General features: G+C 52.7%; 1 protein-coding gene across 6 annotated transcripts in view; it reads right to left on the reverse strand.

Moving 5' to 3' along the window:
- MAPKAPK3 (MAPK activated protein kinase 3) overlaps window positions 1–17,040 on the reverse strand; it is a 31,487-nt gene extending 14,447 nt beyond the window's left edge. The window contains exons 1-2 of one of the 6 annotated variants that reach the window (XM_017498161.2): window positions 16,869–16,994; window positions 16,313–16,583 (exon numbers count right to left, since the gene is read on the reverse strand). In XM_017498161.2, coding sequence (XP_017353650.1) covers window positions 16,313–16,531 — 219 coding nt within the window. In that variant the 5' untranslated portion in view covers window positions 16,532–16,583; window positions 16,869–16,994. Of the gene's footprint in view, window positions 1–14,713; window positions 15,836–16,312; window positions 16,584–16,853 lie in introns of those variants that run through there. The other 5 variants (XM_017498226.2, XM_037739593.1, XM_037739535.1 and 2 more) reach the window with 5 other exon arrangements.
- Between the last annotated feature and the right edge of the window lie 2,107 nt (window positions 17,041–19,147).

Genomic DNA, 19,147 nt, shown 5'->3' on the forward strand with positions numbered 1-19,147 from the left:
TGAGGCAAAAACTGAGCTTCTTCCTGAGGAATGGGATTCCTGACTGTGCGCCTGAGGTGTGAGTCCCCAGTGAAGCTCAGTGAGCATTGAATTTGAGATGACATTTCCTTTAATGAGTAACCTCAGGCCTCCAGCTTTGATGTACTGGTTTTCACTTCCTCCTTTTCCCCTCATCCTCCTTTGCCAAATTTTCTCTCTTGCCCCCAGAGCCAGCAGCCAGAAGGCCAAGACCCCTACTGACTTCACCAGCTAGTGAGCCCCAACAAAATTTGAGAGCAGAAGGGCCCATGCCCCTCTAGCATCACCAGGTAGAATGTGGGGGCCTCAGAACAGGCCAGGCCCCTCACTATTGCCACACTATGTCCCTTCTCACCCAAGGACAGGGCTTATTTGTGGGTGGAGGACTTCTTGAGTTCCGTAGCTGGGAAAACAACAGCATCATTTGCCTGTTTGAAAAACAATTTGCAGTTTACAAAACACTGTGCTGTCCCTTATCTCATGAGAATGCTTGGTGCCACCCTGTGAGGCAAGCAGGGTGGGAACCATTAGCTCCAATTTACAGATTGAGGAAACACAGGCTGGGGAGGATGAAGTCATTGCCCTGTGGCCACCTGGCTGCAGGATGGCAAGGCTGGAGGAGAAAGGAGAACAGGACTTTTGAGAGAGAACCCAGACAAGCCCTCCCTGAGGGGAGATGAGAGGAGGGGGTGGCCCCAAGTTGGAGAGGCACTGGCCAAATCCACAGCTTGCAAAAGACTCGGGAAGCTTGTTCTGAAATAAATGTGTGCATCGGTGCGTGGGTGTGTGCATATGTAGGGGTACGAGGAGGGTATGTGGGGGTGTGCGTGTGCATGGGAATATCAGTGTGTGCATACATGCATACATCCATGTGTAGGGGTGTGTTCATGGGTGTATGGGGGTAGGTGGGTGGGCCCATGGGCAAATGTGTGTCTCCAGTCTCTGCAATGTTGACTTTGAACTTGCAGAGACCAGGATTTATCCATCTGTCCATTTGTTTATCTAATATTTCCTAATTCTCCAAAGTACCTAGCAGAGAACTGACCAGAGATAGCTGCTTAAGAAACACTGAGGGGTCTTATTGCCACATCTCAACTTGGGACAGCCTTGTGCAAGAAGGTGACCAAGCCCAGATGCCTCCATTCACACCTCCTCTCCCACTGGGACCCCATCTTCATGGCAGAGCCTAACACTTCTTGTTACTCAAAACTGGAAAAGCACTCTGTCGTCCTAGAGATCAAACAAAGCTGGGATGTCTGCAGTGACTCTTGGAAACCAGGCCCTAACACCCTCCTCCAGCCACCTCCTCACCCAGGAAGGACACATGGATGGCCCCATCCAGCCCACCCCAGCGCTGGGCTCTTCTCAAGTAAAAGTGCCCACAGTATCTCCATCTATCTCTCACATACAGGAAGCACCGAGGCTACCAGCCTGGACAAGCAGTTTGCCCACCACCCCCTGCAGCCAAATCCCAACTTCCATACCCTGGCCAATTAACCTGCAGCCCTGGCCAGGCGGCTCTGTGGCCTCTGCCAGAACACCCACTCTTTCCAGGGGAAGAGAGCTGACTTATCTCTCCCATCAACGAGGCAGTAATAAATTAAGAAGCTGAAGCTCTGGCTTTTGTGATAACTCACAATATGAGAGACATCAGCCCTACCGGAAAGGGAACTTCCTGCTGGAGGCCAGGGATCTAGTTCCTCTCACCATCCCTTTAGGGCCTCCAAGCCCCATTATTTCTACAAGCCCTGCTTACTAACAACAGTATTTTCAGACATTTTACAATTCTAAAACAAGACAGAAGCCAAATAAAAGAAAAACAGCAGATTCTCTTTAGCATGAAGAGAACGATAAAATGCACCAGAAACCCATGCAAGTTCATAACTATAAATGAGGACAAGTTTTAATTCTGAGCTTCCTGGAGGTCTTGGCAAAGAAGGGAACCAGTTAGGCTCTGCTGCTTTTATTACCCCATGAAGAGGAACACAGACATTCACTGAACATTTTCTAAGACAAAATTCTAAAAGGGATTTCACATTAAACCTTATATGGGAGAAAACCTTCTGGCAACACCTTCAACAGCAATTTTGCAAAAGTTACAGACAGACTCAAATAAACATATCTAATATGGATTTCCCCATGAAGACTGAAGCCAGCACATGGGCCTCAGCTATCGCCTCGCATGTGGGCCAGGAGTGCTGGAATAACATCACCAGGCCTTTATTTTCTTGGGATTCCAGCTTTGTTTTGTGCTGGAGGACAGAGAAGAGAGGAGTAGCAGGGACCAGCATGTCTTTCAACACCTTCTCTCCCACCTAAGGGTCTCATCCCAGCCTCAGGCAAAGGCAGGCCAGGATGCTGAAGATTAAATAGCAGTAGCAGTGCCCAACACCAAATCTCAGGCAGCAGAACTGTGGAGAATGTTATAGGGAAATTTAGTTTCATTGTGGGGAACCCCTATTCTTACAGAGGCAGGCCATGAATAAGACAAAGCACTCTGAACCTACCATATTCCCTCCTTGACAAGTCTTCAAGTCAGCCATCTCTAAGATCTCTCCCAGCTCGCAGTTGTATGATTATTTGGGATTATTTCCCAAGGGAATCACATCTCAAATGATATGAGACACCACTGGAATAGCAGAATTCATTTTACAGCCAGTTTTGAAACCCCTGCCAGCGCTGCTGGCACCTGTGTGGGTCATTAACACACTCGGCCCTGCCAGCCAGTGTGACCCTTGCAGGCTGCTTTGCCCACTCAATGGATCACAGCCTCAGCTTCTGCTCTGGAAGATGTCAGGATGGGACTGGCCCTGAATTCAAAGTTCTGAAGCAGGCTTTTCCTTCTTAAGGCCTCAGTATCTTCCTTATAATCCCAGAGCCCCACTACTGCCCCGATGTCCTCCCTCTCCCTTCCCCCAAGGGCACCAGTGCTATTTGGAGAGCTGGAAGTAGTGTTGTATCTAACTTTGTAGCCACAGTTTCAAATCAGAGCTGCAGACATGTGCCATTATTCTCTCACACACTCATTTTCCCAGCTTTCATAGCTCATTAAAGGAGCTAATGGAACCAATTTTGCAGCTATGGATGAGTTGGCCTCCTGCCAGATGAGACCTTGCTTCATTAAGTTCTGACCACATCCTGTCCTCTGTCTCACCCTGTCCATTTACCTCTCCTCCTCAAAACCTCGGTTCCAGAGCAGGGGACGGCTTACGTGATACCACTGACCCCAAATGTCCAGGCCCCACCTGGGTGCTGAGGGAATGATGGCGTCAGGCAGGATTAGCGCTCCCTACATGACAACAGGCTGTCCCTGGTGCGGAGCCAGTACTGTGCTGAGGCCACCTCATACAGTGCTCATCACATCCCAACAAGCATCAGCAGCACCCTTCTACCCGTGGAGAAATGTCCCTCTGGGAGAATAAGTGACTTGCCCAAAGCCACACAGCTGGGTAGTGAGAGTCAAGACTTGAACCCAGACCTGTCCCCTGCAGTGGGGACCATGTGACAGCTGCTTCACCCCTTTTCCATGCAGCTTCAAGGCTTGGAGTAGGCACTCATTCCCACAACACTGGCCTGGGGAAAACAAACTGAGAAGGCCCCACCACTCCTTCAGAGAGCTTGGCCCACGCCCCTGGTCTGGACCAGGCCCTGCTGTTTGGTGGCTGTTACAACAATGGCAGCCTCTGGAGTTCTTGGAGCCCTGCCCTGTACCAGGCATGTCACACCCATTAGCTCTTGCCCTTCAACAACTGTGTTGTTAGCCACCATTTTCAGATGAGGAAAGTGGGGGTCAGGGAGGCTATGCGGATTCTCTGGGTCACATGGTTTGCACATGGCCACCTCTGAGTCAGAGTTCTTTGGGAACCAGGATTCAACTTTCATCCCCAAGGAGGCCTGCCCATGTACAGATCCCCTCCCAACTCCTGCAAAGTGGCCCTGTCTGGGGGGCGGGCCTGGGCTGGGACTGGGACTGGGAATGCTGCCATGGGCACTCTGTCCTCAAGGATTGGGAGGTCTATGGATGAGTAGACTGGGATGCTTGATGAGGACATGTACACCTGGGAGAACTGGTCTTGGCTCCTTCCCTTCCCTTCTCCTTTCTTTCCAGAACCAGACCTGGCAGAATATGCAAGATGGGAAGGGCCAGCCCCTTCTGAGGGAACTCATGAGGAAGGAGGACCCCTGAACAACCACTCCCCTTCTGGGCCAAGGCCAGGACACCTGATGCGGGACAGGGTGGCAGCTGACAGGCTGGGAACCTCCATCTGACTACTTCCCACCAGAGTCCTGGGAGGGGAGGGAGGAGCTAAGCTTCCAAGTCTAGTGTCTTCTCAGGAAGCTCTGCTGATGGGACAGCTAACACAAATTTTGAAATCATCAAGTCTTAGGAAAACAAGATTCCTCTGATTTACTAAATTTTGCTGGCCTTGGTCAGTCTGCTTCCTGCCAGCCCCAGACAACCTGGAAACAAAGGCTGAAATGCCTAGACTGGGGGATGGGAAGAGTGAAGGGAAATGATTCTAGAAAGAGGAAGCTGAGCGAGGCTCCCAGGCAGGAAGAGGGAAGAACAGTGGGAACATGAGTGCTTGCTGGGGTGGGCTAGGGGGTCCCAGTGCCCCAGACCAGGGACCACGCACAGCAGGACCAGCTGCGGCCACAGGGGTCCAGGTCAGACAGACTTGGGTGCAGAAGCCAAGTCTATCCCCAACTCCCCTGTGGCCTTGGGCAGGCCATTCAGCCTTTCTAAGCCTCATGGGCCCAATCTGGAAAGTGGGGATGGTGCTAACACTCCTGTTCCCAGGGAGCCATGAGGAGGGGATAAGAGCACATGCAAAGAGCTCAGACAAACGCAGTGTCAGGTGCACACTGAAGGTGTTGAGGGGCCACGACGGCACAGGTAAGATCCGTTTCCAGGTTTGCTTGGGGACTCCTGGTTTCAGGATTCCCCTGGGTCTTCCTGAAATGGTCTTACACTCCTCCTTCTCTGTTTCCCAGAACTCAGAGAAAGCGAGGTGCAGCCCTGGGGACCCAGGGGAGGCAGAATCCCTCCAATCCAGCAGGTCACAGAAAATGGTCCAGATTCTCAGTGGGGCAGTGCCAGACACGGCTTTCCAAAGGTGGACCGCCGGGCGCGGTGGCTCAAGCCTGTAATCCCAGCACTTTGGGAGGCCGAGGCGGGTGGATCACGAGGTCAAGAGATCGAGACCATCCTGGTCAACACGGTGAAACCCTGTCTCTACTAAAAATACAAAAAAAAATTAGCTGGGCATGGTGGTGCGTGCCTGTAATCCCAGCTACTTAGGAGGCTGAGGCAGGAGAATTGCCTGAACCCAAGAGGTGGAGGTTGCGGTGAGCCAAGATCGCGCCATTGCACTCCAGCCTGGGTAACAAGAGCGAAACTCCGTCCCAAAAAAAAAAGAAAAGAAAAAAGAAAAAAGAAAGGTGGACCAAGAATCTTGAGTCTACAAATCCTGTTTTGCTGTGAAAGGCTCAGTAAGGAAGGAGCTGACCCTCCAGGGTGGGGAGAGGGTGGCTGATCTCAGGGGAAGGACCTTGGGGAATGGGAACCACGGCTGAAAGGACAGAGACCCACACCAGGGAACTCATCCAGCTCTCAGGCTTGGCCAACTACAGGAGCAGACCTATCCTCACTTCTTTGTGGCAGTCCCCACTCTCCCAGGTAGCAGACACCTTTACACCCCTTACAACTCCGCACAGCCTTTTGAACAGTGTCCCTCCTGCAAAGTATGTGGCCCTGGCCAGTCCCTTCACTTTCCTGAGCCCTAGCTTGGATCTGTGAACTGGACACCCACTCTCCTCCCACATGGTGCCTATGTTACAGGTGGAGAAAGAGGCCCAGAGACAGCTATGGCTTCCTCCCCTCCCCCAGAGGTTCTACAGTTAGAAAGTGGCAGGATCAGTACTCCCTCTGCCCCTGACAGGTGTGGGATCCCAGCATTCTGCCCACGGCCTTCCCACAGAGGGCTGGGGGAGGCTGCAGAGACCACTTACAAGCCCCCTGAGTATACACTTAGAAGATCCAGGTTCTGGTATCTTCCTTTAACTTCAAAGAGGAAAAAGGAATTTTTGTATCAAAATCAGCTACATAATCTGTGAAACTTTACCCTGGTTCTATTTCTTCTATGACAGTGTAAAAATAGGACATTTTCATCATAAGACTGGAACATTTTAGCTAACACAAGTGTTTTATTGTAATCTCAGAAATAATGTCCCATCAGCGGTCTCTCTTTGTGAAGAGACCCCTCACCAGCCATGAAATATGTGCTCCCAACTGGCCAATTGTGTAGCAGTGATGCCCACATAGCTGGCACAGGATTACAAAGGGCTGTGCCACCCTCCCTAGCTGGGGATGACCACGGCAAGTGAGGTCATGCCTAGGTGACCCCTGCTGAAGCACCTAGCAGGCCATGCCTCTGGCCAGTTCTGCAGAGAGGGGAACCAACACCCTCTAGCTTTCAGAAGAATGACAGCTGGTCTCTTGCCTGGAGGAGACATCACAGAGATGACAAAGAAATCGGAAGTGGGCGTGGGAAGATGCACTGGCTCACCCCCAGAGGCATGGCACAGAGGCTCTAGTAAACCTTCCATCTCCACCCCCCACACTGACCTTCTACCTCGTATCTGCTCAGCATCTCTCCCTCAACCTTTGGCTTCATTCACGTCCCTGCAGCTCCCCATACAGGCCTGGGTGAGCACAGGCAGCCATCTCTCTCCTCAGACTCCTCCCAAAAGTGCAGGGGCACTGGCTGTCCAGGCTTCTAGTTTCCCTCGGTCCCTGGCCCCTATCCCCTCCTGCTCAAGTTCAGCCAGATGGCTCCCAAGGCATCAACAGCCAGCCAGCTCCCGGAAGGCTTCCCTAGTCTCTGATCACACCGTGGAGCCATAGCTATGAGGAAGAGGGGGAGGCCCTGCCCTCTAGGGGACCAGGGTGGTGGCCTGGCAGCTCTGAGGGACACTGCTTGTTCCTGCCATGGGAATAGCTGCAGTGACTCACTCCCTGTCTCCTGGGCCTGCCTAGGGTAAGGACACACCCTGGTGCTGGCTCAGCCTGACTCAAGCACTTAATTAAGGCCATGAAGTACAGCGGAAGGGGTCCCGAACCTGAGTCATAACCCCCAGAGCTCCTGTCCCTGGCAGAATACAGCCCCTGATGGTTCCCCCTGACAACACCATTTGCTGACTGGCATGGGAGAGGCATCCTGGGACACCCTCTGACCAGTCTCCATGCTATCCACTTACAAGAGCCACCCCAGCAGTGGGCAAGTCAGGCCCCCCCAACCTGCCTGCTTCCCTGGCACTGCCCATGGTCACTGACCACCTAACATGTCTTCACAGCCAAAAGGAAGGCCCTGGCTAAGCAGAACACCCAGGCCCTCTTTTCTTTATTTTTTTTAGACAGAGTTTTGCTCTTGTCACTCAGGCTGGAGTGCAATGGAGCAATCTCAGCTCACTGCAACCTCCACCTCCCGGGTTCAAATGATTCTCCTGCCTCAGCCTCCCAAGTAGCTGATATTACAGGTGTGTGCCACCACGCCTGGCTAATTTTTTTTACTTTTAGTAAAGATGGGGTTTTACCATGTTGACCAGGCTGGTCTCAAACTCCTGACCTGAGGTGATCCACCCGCCTTGCCCTCCCAAAGTGCTGGGATTATAGGCATGAGCCACTGTGCCTGGCCCAGGCCCTCATTTTGCAGATGAGCAGACTGTGGCTCCTGATCCCCAGTGGAGCTGGCACACAGGGATGAATGGCTGAGAGCCAAGCCTGGGTTCCAGCACAGAGCCATGTCCCTACTACGTGACCCTGGGTGAGTTACTCTGCCTTTCTGAACCTCAGTCTCTGCAACCATGGCGTGGGGTTGATAACCCATTCTGATTCTGCCATGTTTGTACCTGGCATGTAGGAGGTGCTCAGCAAGTGGGTGCCTTTATTGCCATCCCCCTGTCCTCTGTGCTGCTGCCTGCCAGAGAGCACAGAGAGCACCTGCTAGTGCCTCTGCCACATCCTGAGAAGGGGGCTGTAATGTTAAATGAGCATCTATGGATAAGCTATGGGTCCCTTGTGGAGGCTGAACCCTTAGGAATGGGACAATGAGTGTGGCAGCTCAAGGGCCTGGTCCCACAGGCCCCTGAATATAGCCTCTGAGCCTTAGCAGGGTAAGGGTGGTCAGGTGCAGGGTGCTGGCTAGAGAGTCTGTAGTGTTCACCCCAGCTAGCCAGGTGCAGCTCACACTCAGTTCTGCCCTCTGTAAAATGGAAGCAGGTTACACCTCACATCTTAGCCCTCCCAGACTCCCACCAGCTCCTCTGGCTGACTCTAAGACTCTTGACTCAGTTCAGATCTCAGCCCCATCCATCCGACTGTGGCCAAGGAACCCTTGGGGGTCATACTCTGCCTGGTTCTACATCATTGTCCCAAGCAAAAGTCTCAGACCATTGGACTGTAAAAGGAGACCCAACAGCAGAAACTGCAGCTAAAGCTGACATCCCACAAGCCATGGGGTTGATGGCAGGGGACCTTCTCAGGTTACAGCTTAGCCCAAGAACTACTGACTCCACTGTTCTGACTGCCAAGGCTGCTGACACTTGGTCAAGGCGGGCAGGAGGAGGGGACACTGTGAGTAGCGTGGGTATAGCAGACACTCCTTCTTCCTGCCCAGCCCCCACCCCCCCCCCCGGGGTGGCGGTGGGGGAGTGAGCTGCAGGTTGACCAGGATGAATCCTCAGCACCTGACCTGACCCTGCTCTGTCCTCCACCTGCCCTCAGCCTTCCGGGCTGCAGAGAAGAGGACTTCAGGCCTGAAATACATGAGACAGGCAGACTGGTAAGGCCCAGGAGAGTGGGGACACAGCAACAGCAGGAAGAACAGGTGAAAAGGAGAAATGAGAGGGACGAGCAGGCAGAGGACAGGAAGATCACTAGTGCCAGGAGGAGAAGGCAGCAAAGACAAAGACCTAGTCTAAAGAAAAAGGCAACCCTAATCCCAAACCCGCCTCAAAAACAAAAGCAATCTTTTCAGCATCTCCCGCCTGTCCAGTGCCAAAAGGGCCTCCTGAGGCTCCTTGCTCCCTGAACAGGAGCCTCATGTTCCTGCTCTAAGCAAAACCTCCACAGTTCCCACACAGCAGGATTTTAATCACAATTGCACAGGGCCTAATCCACTTAGTTCCAAAAGGGCAGGAGGGTGGGGAGGAGCCCAGGACCCAGAGCTCCCTGCACACCATTCTTTCCTGTCCCTCAAGGGACTGGCTTCCCCAGGTGCAGGGCGAACCCAAGTGGGTCCTCATAAAGAGCAATAATGTTTCACCAACAAATGCACCCAGGCCACCCCAAATGAGAGCCCTGCCATCTGAGAGTGTCTGCTGGCCTGTGTTGTCTCATAGCATGAACGCAGGGATAGTAACAGTCACCGAAACTAGATCCTACTCCCCGCCATATATTCAAACCCGGGATTCAACTACGCCACAAAGATTATGGTTTTGCAAAGGATTATGAAACTACCTTTTGTCCGAAGTCACTTGGGGAGAATGTGGCAGAAAGGATTTTAAGCCCAGAGCTCTGGTCCTCTCTCAACCCCAGGTGGGGCCTCTCATCTGGGACCACACAAGATCTCAAATAGATGGAGGGAGAGCATTAGAACTAAAGTTCTGGGAAAACCCCAGCACTCGCAGGAACTATGGTCTCACTGTCCTGCGAGCAGCAGAGCCAGCTCTCCAGGAAGTGCTCAGTGTGTACTCTCACAGCACAGCTATGCTTGGAATGCCCCTCTCACCTAAGGAGGTCCTCAGCTCTTGTCTGGAACTTCACCATTAGACATGGCAACCTGGAGCCAAGGGAGGTTGGGGGCTTACAGAGCCAGATGTTCCAACCACTGCCTCACGCAGGGGTCTCTCATGATGATGTCCCCAGTAGAGGAAGATGAGGAATCTAACTCCACTCCCTCAAATGTGAAGCTCAGAAGAGATATAACGGACTTGTTGTAATGAAAATTGGGTCCTTCCCATACAGTCTGAACAACAGCCCAGGTAACCCAAAAGTCCCTGCAGCACCCTCAGCAATAGTGCTCTACCCTTCAAGGCCCTACATAAATGCCTCTTCCTTTACAGATTCTTCCGGTCCTTCCTCAGCTTCCCAGGCTTTGTCAGGACTTTGACACTGGCCCTACTGAGATCAACCGCATCCTGCCAGAACACAGGTCTGCGAGCTGGGTGTCTAAACACACACACAGATATACATAGACACACACTGACACACAGACACACACACACACACACACACCCTCTGCCTTCGAGCTGGGTGTCTAAACACACACACAGACACACACACAGACACACACACACACACACACACACCCTCTGCCTTCGTCTGTCATTCACATCCTTCTCAAACCAGAGATCTGGATTAAACTGGCAACCGCTTCCAGGAAGCCTCTCCTAGCTGGCCCAGCCCAGATAGTTTCCACTCGCCCACTCACCAGTCTGACTTCCTGCCCACAGTGCTCTGGGCTTTGCTTGGCTACGCTTGTCTGAGACTCACAAGGCCTGGGAAAAGGCACACAACCTTTCTGAGGTGGCCTCTGCAGACATCATGGTCCTTGTGTGCTGGCCTCATGGGACTGCCACCTGTCCAATCACTGGCATAGAGTTCCATACAGTGATGAGAACTGGGCAGATATAGGCAGACACTGGCAGCATCACTCAGGGCCCAGCTGGGGCTGCCAGGGCTCCCAGTGGAGCCAGAGAGGACAATGCCAACATTCTTCCAAGGGTCAAGTCTCAGAGACCCTCCCATGTCCCCACAGACTTGCATGAGGAGAGAGATGACTTAGCTGCTAGGACTCTGGCATCAAACTGCCTAGGCTCGCATCACAGCCCTCCTTCCCACTAGTTGTGCACTTTGGGCAAGTTGTTGACCTCTGAACCTCATCCATATAATAGGAATGATAAGAGTTAGATAACTCATGCTGTGCATCATTGTGCACTGTGGACAGGGCCTGCCAGGCACAATGCTCTGAAAAACTGTTAGCCATTTATGTGGGTATCAGGATCCACAGCACCAAGGCCTGAAGCCTGGAGAGCTGACATCAGCTCCTAGATAGGATGGGAAAAGATCCTAGAAGCCCCAGCAGAGGTGATCCTGAGAGAAGGCTGGGAGCACAGCTTCGGAAACAGGAAGCAAGGTCAGCCAGGCACAGTATGAAGCAAGTCAGAACAATCAACCTCTGCCTAAAATTCCACTATTTGCATTTTGTAGGGTTTGATGCCCTCCTCAGGATCCCCACGAAAAAGCAAATTGCCCATCCCTGGCAGTTAACTCCAGCTCCTCTTTTCTTCCAGGTGAGGAGCAGTGTTGGGAGAACCCAGGGGGCAGTGAAACTATTTCCAGGGACTCTGTTATACGGGGCTGCCAGTCCCACCAGGTGCCTCCTGATTTGTTGCCTCTAACAAGTGGCCCTGCGAAGGCTGATCTGACCAGTCTGGAGATGGTAGGTGAGGGGTTGGTGGCTGCCAAATGAAAAAGGGCCTGGCCTGCCTGGCAGCTTCACCCCGCTTCAAATCCAGCTCGACAGCACCAGCCCCAACAGGCCAGCCTCACCCATGGAGCAGTGGGCACCATCCCCCTAGGGAGGGTGAGGCATCCAGGGTACTGGGCTCTGGATCCACTGCTTCCCAGTTTCTGCATCCATTACGTTCTATCTTCCTTTTGGTATTCTGGTTATACAGAGTCCCTCTGTCTACTCAGAGGTGCAGCCTGGACAGCAGGCAGAGGGCAGAAATGGTCTCATGAATGGGCATTTCCTTTCTCCCAGGAATTCCCCAAGAGGTCTGTTGGGGCAGTGGAACTGTTAGATTCCACTGTGAATTCCCAGACCTTAGAAGAGGAGAAATAGCATTTCTCTGTGGCTTATCTCTGAGCTGGAATCAAAGAACCCCTCTCCTGTGGAGAAAGAGCAACCTAGAAAAAGTCCAGCTCTTGATGCTCCTTCCAAAGCTCAGAGAGGTCAAAGCCTGGTTATTTTCATAAGCATTCATGAGCCCCTGATATATGCCAGGTTTTGGGCCCAGGTACTGTAAGGGAGATTTGAGTCAAAGGGGGGTATTATGGCTTTAGGAGTCAAAAAAGATTCCATTGCCCCAAAGCCAGGAACTCTGGGCAGCTTCCTAGAAGAGGTGACACTGGGGCTGAGTCTTGACAGATGGGAAGAAATTCCTCAGTGCTGGAGAAGGAAAGATGTCACCTAAGGTAGAAAAGGGAGGTGGGCTAGACTGCAGAGGCTTCGAATGCCACAATTAGAGGCTCAGAACTATACAGCCAAATCCCTGTGTAACCTCAGATCCCTGTGAGATCCTCTCCTCAGGGTCTCCAGAGTTTACTTTCCCATCTTTCAGGAGAAATATGCCCTCTTCTGTGTTGTGCTTTGAGGCATCACTGAGATACCACATGCAGAGCAGCCTGGGTCCCGGCAGCCATCTGGCATCAAGGGGAAGGAAACTGCCCCAGAGACGACGGCAGCCCCAGCAACCTCCCCAGATCCTGGGAACCAGAAGGAAGATGCTTGCTACAAAGACTTGACCCAGAGGACTCTGCAGGGATCTCCTGGATATGTGGATCCACCACCCTACCATTCCACTTTCCTTAACAAACAAGGGACGAAGAGAGCACTGGGAGTCCAGAGGAGGTTCCAACATGCTTTAGGGGTCGGAGGGGAAGGGCTCCCAGCCCCACAGTCTAGAACACAGGGGCAGGAAAGAAGACCCTACCTGCAGACCCCATTATGTCTCCATAAGGCCTTTTATTAGTTTTCTTTCTTTCTTTCTTTCTTTCTTTTTGAGATAGGGTCTCACTCTGTCACCCAGGCTGGAGTGCAGTGGTATGACCAGAGCTCACTGCAGCCTCAAACTCCTAGGCTCAAGCAATCTTCCCACCTCAGCCTCCTGAGCAGCTGGGACTACAGGCATGTGCCATCACATCTGGCTAATTTATTTTTATTTTTATTTATTTATTTATTTATTTTTGAGACAGAGTCTTACTCTGTCGCCCAGGCTGGAGTGCAGTGGCATGATCTCAGCTCACTGCAACTTCCACCTCCCAGGTTCAAGAGATTCTCCTGCCTCAGCCTCCTCTCAGTAGCTGAGATTACAGGCACCCACCACTGCATCCAGCTAATTTTCGTATTTTTAGTAAAGATGGGGTTTCGCCATGTTGGCCAGGCTGGTCTCGAACTCTAGACCTTAAGTAATTGCTCTCCCCCTTGGCCTCCCAAAGTGCTGGGATTACAGGCATAAGCCACCGTACCCAGTCCTAATTTTTAAATTTTATATAGACATGGAGGTCTTACTATGTTGCCAGGACTGGTCTTAAACTCCTGGATTCAAGTGATCCTCCTGCCTCAGCCTCCCAAAGTGCTGGGGCTACAGGCACGAGCCATCACATCCAGCCTATTGCTTTTATTTAGAGATTATAAGTGTCATGGTCACTTCTGCCTGCTAAGAGGCCAAAACCACAAGAGGGCTGGGCAGGAAGTGAGGAAGGGAGAAAATTCTGGCTTCTGCTACACCCCCCACTTCAAGCCCTGTGACTTACTTTGGGTCCCAATTTTCACATATGTGATAAAGTTTGAGGGCTGGGTCTTGGATGTGGTGGGGTAACTGATGTGTGACAAACCTGCAGGGCTGTACCCAGTTAGAGGTAAAGCTGAAGGGTACTAATTAACTAGTTAAGCCTGGGAGATGGCACAAGAAAGAGGTCAGCAGGAGGAACAGAAACCGAAGGACTGCCTGACCCATGCACCCTCTCCAAGAAAGGCAGTCCTCCAGTTCCTGCCAAGAGGACAGCAATGAGTGCTTGGGATAGAATGGAGTAGAATGGCTGCACTGGCAGCAGAAGGTGGTCTTGGGAGGGAGCCACTGAGTATGACTGAGGCCAAGAGGAACCAAGCAGGTGGTCAGGGGCTAAGGGAAAGCGAAAGAGGCCCAGCTCCCTGGGAGGGAGGGAGCTGCTCATCTAGGGCCTCCACAGAATAGCAACAGTTACAGGGACAGTGGCCACAGCTCTTCCTGTTGTATGAGTGCTTGCTGTGTTTCAGGCTTCCTGTTAAGCACTATCTGCCATCTTGGGCAACAGAGCCAAGAGGATGAGCATGAGACAAAAGGGCAGAGATGGCCTGAACAAGTTCAGGTTTTAAGATGAGGAAAGGCCAGCCTAATAACCTGATAACCAGGGAGGCAGAAAGACACAGAGCCCATGACTATTGCCTAGGCTGAGCTGGGGCAGCTGCAGGGAGAAGGCTAGGAAGATGCAAGGAGAGGTCTGTGACCCATCATGAGCTGGCTAAGCTCCCTAGGCCCAGGCCTGCCCATGTACTGAGGTCCCTAGGTCCTGGCCCTCCTGGGCAAGGGGCAGAAGCTATAAGTGGGGAGGTGCCACCTCCTTCCTCATGGCCACAGCTACCACTCACAGGACAGGTAAAATGTCTGTAACAGAGGTTGTGCTAGCCCAATATTGGGAGGTAGTAAATATCTACTTAGCAGGGTAGGGACTTCTAGGCTTGGTCACTAGGGATACTAAGAACAGGAACGTCCTGGAGTGGGAGCCCATCTAATCCATGTCCCCTTTGAGGGCCAATTTAGAGCCAGATCCTGAAGGTCCCAAGCTAGTAGCCCCAGCCATGCTCACCCATAAAGGGATACAGAGGGAAATCCACTCCAGGCCTGACCCAATTTCCAGTCCAGAACAAGGAGACCACTGATGAGGTGCTGTGAAAGTTCTTGCAGTCAGAAGTTCCCCCAAGTCACTCATCAGACAAAGCATCTATGGGGAAGGGGTTAAGTATACACTTACTGAAAGCTGGCACTGTATGAAGCCACAAATTCTGGCCTCCCACCCGATCCCTGACTCACCCACAGCATCTAGACACCACAGGGACCGGTCAGAGCTCAGTCTTGGCCCATGGGCCAAAGCCTTGGTATCGAGAAGTGGTTCTCTGGCTTCACTCACCCAGACTGCCCTCAATCCTAACACAGGTGGAAGGGCTAAATGGTGCCCAGAGGAGGATGAAAACTCTCATTCCTCATCCCCTTATGCCCACCTGCCCTCAGAAAAGCCACTTTTTCCCTAAAAGACTCAGAGAACCCCATTCCTGAGACTCTGGAAAGCTCCCCCACCCCATTCGACTGCTGGGTTAGTGGGCAAAGAAGATATACCTGGGGCCCAGCCCCACCAGTCCAACCTTGATCCTCTCCTGGACCCACCTGCATGATCCCCTCCAAGGCCACTCTCAGGACACAACCTCCTCTGTTGGCACTAGTGGTCCTGGGAAAGACACAGAGAGCTGGGCCCAGGTCCCTGCTCAGATGCTTTAAGATCATGTGCCTTAAATAAATCCTGTAACCTCTCCAGACCCATACAGGTATCAGGTCCCGTACCAAGTGCTTTACATGGATAATCTCATTTCAAGTTCACAACAACTCCTTATCTTTCCCCATGATTAGACGTAGAAGCCTAGCTTCAAGAGTCTAGAATATTATCCAAGGTCATGAAACTGGCAAACAGGATACCTATTAGCCATATCTACAGGACTCTGCACTTGGACTCATAATTTAAATTTTTGTAAAATGAGAAGAGCCTTTGCTGTACTTTTAGCCTCCAGGAGCCACTATCCCTGCCATGCTCTACCTATCTAGGTGGCCATTGGCACAAGCTACAGATGAGTAAAGACCCCAGAGATGACAGATTCAAGGGATTCTGGGTATGGGTTGTGGCCCTAGGTCCAGAACTGTATGCCTTAAGCCAGAACCAGGTACCCACCCGTAGCATCCCCACCACACCCACTATGCCACCTATATCAGCGTGCCAGGTCTCCAGGGAGCCTATAGGCTGAGGTGGTTAGATGGGTGGCCCACCCTCTGCCCAGGAACCAGGGATGGGTCGGAGCAGGGTTTTTCCCTTTCAACATAGGACCAGCGACTCATAGGCTCCACAGGTGCAATGGGCATCAGCCTTGTCCTCTGGCCAGCCCTGGGAGGCTCATACCACTCCAGCCCAGACAGGCAGGGGCCACAGGGAAGAAGCAGCCCCACCCCAAGCCTTGGTGGGGTCTCAGCTTCCGGCAAAGGGAAACAGATCCATTCCAGTCAGAGAAGTTTCACATGGAAGCGGCAGCCAAGCTGAACGCTAAAGTGACCTCCTTTAGGCCTGAACACGAGTCCAGCCAGAACCCCAGAGTCAGGAGTGGACCCTTCAGGACACCCCAGGCCTCAGTGAGGGCTCACTGACCTTCAGAGCACACTTCTGCCCAGTGCGCCGATGGAAGCACTCCAGCACCTTGCCGTTCACACCAAGGCCCAGCACCTGCTTGGACAACTTGTAGTCGTCTGTCACTGCGTACTTCTTGGGCTCCCTCCGCGCCCCCGGAGCACCGCCCAAGCCGGGTCCGCCGGGTGCAACTGGTGGGGGCACAGGGCCCTCCTGCTCCTCTGCTGTTTCACCATCCATGGCCCCCGCGGGGCGCTCAGAGGCGGCCCCAGCCTGGTGCTTCTAGTGGCACCTGGGGGAAAGGGGAAGAGTGAGTCCCGCCCAGACTTTTCCAACACACCCCAGCCTTGGAGCCTCTGAACCAGGCTGGGCTGCCTGCCCGGGGCAAGCTGGGAGTGCGGGACGAACGCCTGAGAGAACAGACGTGCAGCAGGGGGCGGTGGTCGCGCGGCGGGATACAAGCGAGTACCGCCCCGACACGTGTCAAGAAAGGAAGGGGCCGAGCGCCTAATGGCCGTGAGGACCCCGTAGGAGGTCGCAGAGGCGGCCGGGGAAGGCGTACCTGGCGAGGGCTTACCTGGCGGCAGCCCACCTTGCTGAGGCACCACCGAGGGGCAGGGGCGGCGGTCGCGGGAGCTGGCTGCCGTGGAGTGCCCAGGGCGGAGAGTCGCGCTGCCGGCGCCCACGTGACCTCCCCCTCCCCCCCACTCCACCCCTCCCTCCCCGCGCGTCATCCCAACTTGGGGCCCCGCTAGGTCCGCCTTAAAGAGCCAGGCGGGACCCGACTGGGTCCCGCCCCCGAGCCGGAACAAAATCGGAGGCGTGGCTTCCCGAGGGGAACCTGGAAGAAACAGGGACACCGGTTTCTTGGTGTCCCTGGAAACCGGTAACTTCCTTGGTTTCCAGGGACACCAAGGGAGACCCCTGTACTAGCAGGGAAGTGGCATCTCGTCGTTGTTGAATTCGCCACTCTCTAGCCTCTGGTGGCTCTGGGAGTCTCTCTAGCACTGGCGACTGCCCTCTTTTGTGCAGCTCCCGCTCATGCGTCCGTGTGGTATATACGGCGTCCTGGGGACCAGAAATCCCGAGCTGCCATTTGGTCAGATCCGCCAAACTTTTTACCTTATGGTTTAGGCCTTTGGCGTCGTGTTTAAAAAGTCTCTGCCTCCCATCAGAGTGGCAGACATTACCCATTAGCTTTGTAGTTTTGCCTTGTACATTTAAATCTCTACTTTATCAAGCCCATCTTAGACTGCCTTACGTATTTGAGCCAGTTTTCCCAACACAGGTTGTTAAACAACTCTCATTTCACAGATGAGGAAACTGGGGCCCCTGGGGAGAAAACAACTTGTCTAGAGCCATAGGGAGGGTGGCTGTCTCCTGGGACAGATCTGAACTACTCGGGCACATCGCTCCCCCAACCCGAAGCTGAGAGACATGAGCGAGCTGGCTCACTTGGGACTGGGAAGGTGCCGCTCAGGGCAGGGGCTCTGCATGGGCCTCTGCTGTCATCTACAGGCCATCTACAGGACTGCAGGTACCACGACCTCTGTCCCACTCAGGCGTCTCCCAGACATCCTACTCCTTGCTCTGGAACTTGGACCCAGTGAGTGCCTCCCCTCAACCCCACTCGTTAACAAACGCACACTCACAGACGCCTGGGCTGCATGTCCAAACTCATCAGAGCAGGAGCTCTTGGAGAGGTGATCGTTCTGTAAATGAACGAGTGAGTGAAAGGGCGCTACAACTTATTGGTGGGTACCCACTGTGTGCAGATGTTCAGTGGGGATGGGGGATGGGGCTCTGCCCCTATTCTTTCCAGGCTATCTTCAAGCTAGCAGTGTTCAGTGAAGCAGGAGGCTCCAGATAATAGCCTCAGCTGACCATAGTGAACAGACCAGATGCTGGGTAAGTACTCTCTCTGGAACCCCCTGACCTTACAGAGACTGGAGGAGGTCACACTATCCCTTCTGGCCCACACTACAGACACACAGGGCAGAAAAGCCCAGAGAGGTTAAGTAACCTGAGGTCAGCAGCTGTCATGACAGAACTCCCATTCCAACTCCAAAGCACAACTTCAGGGCTGGGCTCTTATCCTCAAACCATGACCTCCTCTCCTGGTCCTTCCTGGCTTCTCACACAGCCACATATACAAACATACTCTCAGACATGCACACATGCACTCACACCTTTACACATGTGCACACACACATGCTCACACATAGGTATGTATATGCATAAACACACATGCATATAATACACATATACACAGATACACGTGCACATGTGCACACACATGTGCATTTATGCCCAGCTGGACTCAGGATTAATGCCCCTGAGCCCAACCTGAGAATCTAATTCAAGATCTCAGAGCCTTGGAGAAAGCCTGTCTGGAAGCTTCTACTGCTGGGGAGCTGACGAAGGCTCTGCTCTCTAAAGGCAACTGGTTTGAGCCTGGTGAACCTGAGGCTGAGCAAGATGTCATTCCAGATGAGCAAAAGGCTAGGCAGCTGAGGGTGGAGGCTGGCTCCTTGCCCCAGCCAAAGGCATCTCACTGAATATTCTGTGAAGATGTCTTCTTTATTTAAAATGGATTTAGATTACAATTGCTTTAAAAATTTTATAATTGTATTTTTTAAGCTGATCTCTTTTTATTAAAATTTTAAGTTGCATAAGTAAGACTTGTTCATTGTAATTAATTCAAATTATACAGAAGTATGAAAAGTAAACAAAGGTGCTGCTTCTCCCCTCCCAGTCCCTATAACCAATGTCCATGCTTCCACAGGCACACATGTCCGCCACGTGGGTCCATCAGAGAGATGCCTTGCAACTACTCACTTAGCCCAGGAAAGTCAG

The sequence above is a fragment of the Cebus imitator genome, unplaced genomic scaffold (assembly GCF_001604975.1).
Source record: "Cebus imitator isolate Cc_AM_T3 unplaced genomic scaffold, Cebus_imitator-1.0 Scaffold0, whole genome shotgun sequence".
Lineage (NCBI taxonomy): Eukaryota > Metazoa > Chordata > Mammalia > Primates > Cebidae > Cebus > Cebus imitator.